This window comes from Acanthisitta chloris, unplaced genomic scaffold, assembly GCF_000695815.1.
Source record: "Acanthisitta chloris isolate BGI_N310 unplaced genomic scaffold, ASM69581v1 scaffold3631, whole genome shotgun sequence".
NCBI lineage: Eukaryota > Metazoa > Chordata > Aves > Passeriformes > Acanthisittidae > Acanthisitta > Acanthisitta chloris.
The window spans coordinates 1-7929 of record NW_008656969.1 but is presented as its reverse complement, the minus strand read 5'-3'; the positions used below and the strand labels follow the sequence as shown (position 1 = coordinate 7929).

Sequence of the window (7929 nt, the reverse complement as noted above, 5' to 3'; positions counted from 1 at the left end):
TGACAAACAGTGAAATAAATTGATAGCAATGAGGTTGATATGAGGTTCAACTTCACCCTGAACAGAAATTCTTTGTGCATAGACCATATATCTTCTACAAGACTTCTGACAACTATTGCTGTTTTCCTTTGGGGAAGAAGAAGGGTATTAAATAAAACCCCTATTTAATTAGCATTATTTGGGTTTATGTCTGATAAGGAAGAAAGACATCATTATTAACAACCTGCTGTTTTAGTTGATTCCATGTAGTGTAGAACTTACCGCTGCCTGTTTAGAAAATGCCTAGGAAATTTTAATATTAACTTCTAAACATGATTAAGGTGCTACAACAAATCAAGGAGAGACTTGAAAATATAAGGAATGGTGCAAATTTATGTTCTTTCAAATGTTCTAGCTTATCAGATTGAAGTCTCCCATGCTAGGTATTGTCCGATCTGTATCTACTGGCCTTTTTTAAGTGAAACAATGGATTTCAATTCACTTCCATGTGAACAAGTGACCCCTGTGAAATATAACATGACAAGTTGTGCTTATTGTTTCCCATGGTGGTAGTTTCTGCCGAGATCAAAGACCAAGAAGATATTGAGACTAAATCACTTTCCTGAGTCTGAAAGGTACTGATACAGGTCAAGGTGAGGGACACTTAGAGCAATGCTGCTGCTTACTAGACTGTGGATAACCACAGTAAATCTTTTTGCTTGTCTGCTGTAAAAATAGCAATGTCTTTCAAAGTCAGAGTAGGAATGATGATAGTTGGATGAGAATCTACAGGCAAAATCAGATGTTTTTAGCGAGAAAACGGATACCTCCACAATAAAATGATGGTCAGTGGGTATCTTAGAAAAGAACATTTTGAATAGAATTTTGAACAGGACTTCTAGATTTGGAAAAAGGGACTGAAAATCAAGGGTATCCTAATAAAAACAAGCAGGTCTATATTTTCTGTGCTCATGCGCTCACTGTTGCTAGGTGGAAATCTTGGAAATTCAGATTTCCCTGCAAAATTGTTTCTATAAATTTCACAATTTTCTCTTACAGAGCCTAAAATATTATCGAATCTTTTGTTAGACAAAGTAAGACTTTTTTAATGCCAAAGGATTCTGGGTATATGTAACCCTTTGCATTATTTTTCTTCTACCAAATATATTTTGGAGTTACACATACACAACATTTGGGATGTTTCCTTTTCCTAGACTGCAGTCTGCAGCTGTCGCTCCAGTGGAGTTTCATTGGTTCCTTTTCCTTAATATTCCCTTCTTGTACAGCTTTGTTCAACTTGACATCCGTAACACACTTATCTTTGTGCCAGGCAAGTCCTTGAAGTGGCTAAATTGCTATATGTACTTATTCCTTGATAGCTCAGTAAATAACAGCAGAAACACTTTCAATTTGTATAAAAATTAGTTCTCAGTATGAAAAATGAGACCACTTATTTTTTTCATACAAAAGTTAGAGATATAATTTAAAACAAGCAAAGCAATATGTACTATTAAGACAAGTTTTCCTTTTAATTGTAATTGTTAGGGAGCATGGAGTGAAAATTTATGTACAGCCCCAATAAATGTGTACTTTGGTGATAGCTTTTGTAACACTGCATTGAGCATCAGGATGCTCATCATACTTAACACCTGGGTCTGCCATAGTGAAAGTATGAGCAGTGATGAGAGGTTTACAGTGGTTTTGTTATTAACAAAACCCATTCAAATAATGTTCAATTTGTCAGGCTTTAAAATAAATAAACAGACCCCAGGCAAACCTGAACATAATTTTATCTGCTGAAGTATCAGTGTGTGCAGAAGAAATGGATGTATAATTCTATGACTTCATACACACAAAGGATATTATTTTTCTTAAACATACTATGTAGAAAAACGTTTTGTTTAGGATCAACTCATGCAATTTAAAAAAATTATCCATGATGGCAAAAAAAAGGAGTTTTATTTTATCTTGCTTTGTCCTAGTACCTGGTCATACTATAGGTTTTAACAAACTAAAGAAATATATTTTCATGCTTGTGATTAATTTCCCATGCTTACGTGGTTAACAGAAATGCTAATGAGATATGATTGAAGCATTCCACAAGTAAGTAGTTGTGGGAATTGTGTCAAAATACACAAAAAAAATTGGTTGTATTACCACAATTCCTATTTTCAAGTTTTGCATGTCTCAACAGATTCATCTTCAATTTGGAACAATGCAAAAATCAGAACATAACTTTTGGTGACTGGAGATCTACATATATTTTAACAACTACTTTCAAAGGGTGTAAAAAGATGTGTCACATTATGTTTCCAACAATGCTCAGAAAATTTCAGTGAGGATTGTCTTATGAAGGTCATGCTTAGTTACTCCTATTCGAAGAGGAATGCTCCTCCCCAACCTCCATCCTGCTGTAGCATGTTAAGAGCTATTTTCAGCCCTCTTGCAGATGATCCAAGCCTACACTTCCACTCTCTCTTTAGAATGAAAACCAGAAACCTCTTGACATTTATATGAGTTAGGAATGCAAGAAGGCATGGCTTGACCATCTCTTGTGTGACATCTTGTAAAGGCAAATCCAGTCTTTTTGGTATTCTTCTTTAGAGCTGCATATTATTTCACTATTTCAACACTGCTTTAACAATGACAAGTTAGGATCTACTTTTGCAATATTTTGCAAAATGTGTAATTCCTTGTTTTCAGGTTGATTACATTCTCTGATCAGCTGAAGTTTGCTGTTTATTGAAAACTATGTTTTAGGAAAAAAATACATTGCTTGTGTGCCTCTGAAAAGAAAGTTTTCAGATTTTTCTTAATAAACAATTTTTTTAATCCATTTGGTTATCTAGACATTAAACATTGACTCTATTATGAGTGATTAATATTATTTTCACTTAGTAAAGTAGCAGTGACACTCTAGCAACACAGTTAGATTGAGGTCATAAACTCATACTAAAATAGCTGGTTAAATCTAGTAAGTCTTAGCTAAATTTTAATCATGTCAGGACAGTTAAAGGAATCAGTAATTTCAGTGAGATTTGCATTAATATTTGTCTGAAAATAGTCCCAGTATGTCATCTTTGATCACTGTGAATGAGCCTTGCTTTATCAGTTTCAGGACTTTCTCTTGTAGAAATGAAATTAATGAAGAATTCCTGTTGAAAGATTTACAAAATCCTACTTTCATAAAAAAAATGAAATTACATTGCATTAGTTTTACTTTGACATGAGAAATGAAATTACTTTGAAAATTTCCGAGGCTGTGGATTTTACCAGTGATTATAAATTCACTTTGGCACAGACAATGATGAAATGAACTGTAAGAACCACATGATACATTTTAGATTTGAATATTTTTTGGAATGACTTGAAATCAAATTGTAATCATAGGATGTTTTCTTGAATCAAAGAATGACCTTGAAGTTAAAAAAACCCCCATAATTATCCTTCCTATATATTTATTGCAGGTTTTTTAGTGTTGCATTCCTCAGATGAACGTAACTATGCTAAGAATCTTCACAGTAAGATATACCTTACTAATGTTATTCAATTAAAAGGCTTATTGAAGTAAACTCGAATTTAAAAAGCAAACCCTCCACCAAGTGAATATAGTATGACATCCATAAAGGCAAGCAGAAGAATAAATTGATTGCAGCTGACAAGATTTTTAATGCCAAGTTGACTTCACTACATTGTACTCAAATGAGATACATTAACTTTTAAAGTTTCTTGACCTTTGTGAGCTTCATTTTTCTCTGTTAACATAGCATAGACATTTGATTTACATTTCATTAGTGGGAAGATTGAGTCAAATTACTGTAGATTCTATTTCCAAACTTGTTCACATTAAAAGATTTATTTCTACTAAGAAAAGTTCAAATCATTTTACATGAGACAGGTTTGAATACTTTATCATGTTTTTGATCTTATGAAACTGTTTTTGAATCAAGTGGTAATATTTGACATTGGTATGTATATATTTTTTCTGCATGATTCTTATTGACTTAAATATTGTTTGCACAGTTAGAACGTACCTCATACAGGGGAGTTGGTAAATAAAATAGAGTACTTGCTACTCAGATATTAAAATATATGCTAGGCAATTAAAGCATTGGGAGGTGAGGGCATTTCAGCTGCCATGTTATCTGTGAGAAAGACATCAATGCTTGTAGCAGCACCCTTTCTATTTTAAAATCAGCATAAGAGTGTAAGTAGGATTTGATTAAACCTCCTGTCTGTTCCCTCACAATCATCAGATACCTCACGGAAAATAGGATGTAAAAGTTTAAATTAAATATCTTCTTGTTGAAAACAACTTGGAGTAATTCTAGTGACCAGCAATTTGCACCTCCTCTAGCTAACATTTCTTTCCAACGTTACTGAAAGCAGTTCCCTTTCAATTTGGTCAGAATTCGGTAAATGTGAGACATAAAAGCATGCAAATTCCTATCAGTTCACAGTGCACAGGTGACAAATGTATGGTCACTTACTGCCTTGATGCTTTCAAAGTGTCCACCTTCTTTTTCAAAGTCAATTGGCTGGCCATTGAGTGTCCAATAGAAAGTGACATCAAGTGTGCTGTCGTGAAGGGCTTTGCAACTGAGGACAATGCTTTCTCCAACCGTCAACTCTATCTTCTTGGGCGTCAATTCTATTCTTGTAGGTTCTTGAAATATAGAAGGATTAGGAACGTTTAGATGTAGTGCCAGCTCAAAATAGTATGATTGAGTGCTGCTTACCCTGCTCAGAGCTTATATTTGCTGCTTGTTTCAAATACACACTGTCGAATACTGAAGTATATTTATAGTGCACACTGACATATGACAGTGTGGATCGGAAGGTACAGCCAGTTTCATGGAAAGAATAAGGCAGAATCCTAACCAACAATCTGTGGGACTTCTGAGATGGATTAATTAATTAATTTTATTAGTTTCAGGAAAAGGTACTCATTTTTGTTTAAGGCTGCATCACCTGGGATCTTGTGATTGCATGAAAATTTCAGTTTTGCCAGATAAAATAAAAAAAAGGATATTTCCTGGATAACTAAACATAGAAAGAAGCTTGAAAAATGAAGCCAAAGATCTATAAAGAAATCAATAATCATATATGAATTCAGCTGAAAAAAAAAAAAAATGTGGTTCAAAAATTAATTGCAATTCAGAGATTTGATTATTATTACTTTTCTAGGAGCTATCTTTCTTTAGATTTTATATTGATACATTTTTTGCTTTAAACTAATTGTATGTTCACATGCAGAAAAAAAGTAGGGGTGAGTTCTCAAAGGTAAAATATCTTAAAAGGGATATTGATTCTTTTACTTATAGAATTAACTATAATGTGAATGATTTAGTATATACACTGATTCTTCTGACATACATCTACAATATACCAGCTGGAGTATGCCATCTGATGCAGAAATACGGTGTTTGACTGGATGGAGTTTAGCCTCCCTACCTTGTTGGAAATGCTTTTTTATTCTGCCTGTACCATGCTGGTGTGTGGTTGGCCAGGGATTCTAAGTAATAATTAAATATTAGTCAAGAAAAATCTTTGGTATCATCAAAGTATTTTTTCATACCTTTAACAGATATTGATGCAATGATTTCTGCAGATCCAAATACATTTACGCCTTGGCATAGGTACCGTCCTTCATCAGACTTGGTAGCATTCAGGATTCGTAGACTCCCATGTGGAAGAATAGTTATCCTGAAAAAGATAAATGCATAAATATATAAATATCTCTCCTGATCTAGCAGCCAAATTCCCTGATGCTATATTTCAGAGATAATAAATAGGATTAAGGACTGCTGCTTCCGTAGTAAGGGATGATGGAGATGATAACTGAATTATCTTCTGTTTCAAAAAGGTTTCAAGGGAAGCATCAGTGGATTGGCATCCTTTAACACCTATTAGTGGTGAATTTTAATGAAACATTTGTAAAAAGGTAAAAAAAGATGATCCTTCATAATTTGTCTTTCAAGTTTCACTGCTATATTATTGTCAAATCACTTTTCAATATCAAGCAAAGGCTATTCCATTTAGAAAAACAAAATTACCTTAGAAATAAAACCTGACAAGAATGTGAAGGAGAACACAAAAGAGGACTAGAATAAAAACTCATAAAATGAATTGCATCGGGTCAAAATATGATTTATGGTATGGCTACGCTGTTTAGCAAAGGGACTTAAATAAACTCTGCTTTTTTGTAGATCAGCTCTTTTTTCTTTTTTTTTGAGTTTGTTATTATTGCAGCTCTAGTACACCTCTTGGTAAGTAACCCCACTGAAACATACTAATGAGAAACATTGTTCAACCATTCACATTTAGGAGTTTCAAATTCTGGTTTTGCTTACAAATTATTAATCATAAAGACCATGACGGTGTATGAAAATAAACATTTCTTTGCTGTTCGAAAATGACAAAGACCCTGAATTTATTCTATCTTTAAGGTGCAGCCCTGCAAGAACAGTAAATAGGAACAGAAATTGTTCTTTTCCTGACAGAGAACTCCAAGCCTTAAAGGAACATGGCAACTCTTACAAGGCATATAAGCCAAGCTCTGCTTGCTCGTGTATCCTTTCCCAGGTTACATGGTGGTTACAGCTCTCTCAAAGGTCCCAGGAGATGTAGGCTGGAAATCCACCAGAAGGAATGGATGCCAAAAGCAGATAATCCTCAGCAAATGCTTTCAGGTATCCCATAGAAGCTGAGGAGGAGGTGGTGTGCTTCCTTGTCCTGTATTTGAAAACTACGGAAAGACTTCTGTGTTCGAGAGTCTAACTAAGCAGGTAGGTGACTCTTCTGCAGGAATGTTTGGGGTTTTAGACATACCTCACAGAGAAGACTTTCTGTATGTTACACTAGTGACTGACACTCCTTCTGCTAGGAGTCTCCTGCTGAGTTTACAATCAGAAATCATGGAGAGTACAATCTAGTGGTTTACTCTTGTGAAGTATTTACCCAGGAGTAAGGCACTTTCATCATCCTGATCAACAGGTCTGGGTTGGGCTCTTCAGCAGCTGAAAAAGGGAAGGAATTCCCTCTCAAGGCTGAAGGTGTTAGAGTGTAAAGCTGAGTTACATTTGATTTATACTAGGAGTGATTTACCAAAGGCTTAAGATTCAATAATGTGCTCAAACAAAATCACTAGTATGAGACTGCATATCTTCTTCCCACACCCTCCCCACCCTCTCTCAGGAGAAAGAATAATATCCTCTACTTTCTGACTTTGTGAAAAATGATGGTTTATTATCTGAGGTTTGTAAACATTGTGATGGAGAAAACAGAATTTCATTCCAGTGAAAAATGTGCTTTGTTTACTCCAGATGTTAAACCAGTCACTGCTCAGCAGAGAGACAGAATTAAATAATAGCTTTAAAAGTGAATGGGGCAGAGAAGTGACATGCTAACTCTCAGGTTCCCCAGTGCAACATGAGGATGCATCTCCCAGCTTGCTCTAACCAAATATACAACAGTATTTGAGTCACATTATTTGTCCAAAGGTAATATTGGAGAAAGCATAATTATATTAAGCAAATGCCTCTGCATCAGAGCTTTGAGGTTTTGGATTTTTTCCAACAAATAAGAAGTCTTGAAATTTTGTTGTGATATGTCACACCTTTGAAGAAACACTGTTTTAGAAAATGAAAGGGATGAAAGCTTCCTTCATTTTCTCTTGGCGTAAGTTTTGTTTTCCTATCAAGATGTTCTGTGTTCAATGCTCTGAGGAAATCTTACCATTTGTATGACAATAGTCTTTGTAGAACAGTAATAGTTTTCATCAATATACTGTCAGGATCAGACAAATGAAAGGACATTTCTTCAGCATTTGCAAATTATAAAAACCTAATACACAGCTTAAGTCCTGATGTAAAACTGTTTTTCCTTTTGAGCTTGGAGGAAAAGAAAATTAGATGCATATGGAAGATTATCTAATGAATCTTATATATA

General features: G+C 34.5%; 1 protein-coding gene across 1 annotated transcript in view; it reads right to left on the bottom strand.

Moving 5' to 3' along the window:
- Positions 1–5685, bottom strand: part of CNTN5 (contactin 5) — a gene marked incomplete at its 5' end in the record, with an annotated part of 69023 nt that extends 63338 nt beyond the window's left edge. The window contains 2 exons of the mRNA XM_009084546.1: positions 4470–4645; positions 5558–5685. Coding sequence (XP_009082794.1) covers positions 4470–4645; positions 5558–5685 — 304 coding nt within the window. The remainder of the gene's footprint in view (positions 1–4469; positions 4646–5557) is intronic.
- Between the last annotated feature and the right edge of the window lie 2244 nt (positions 5686–7929).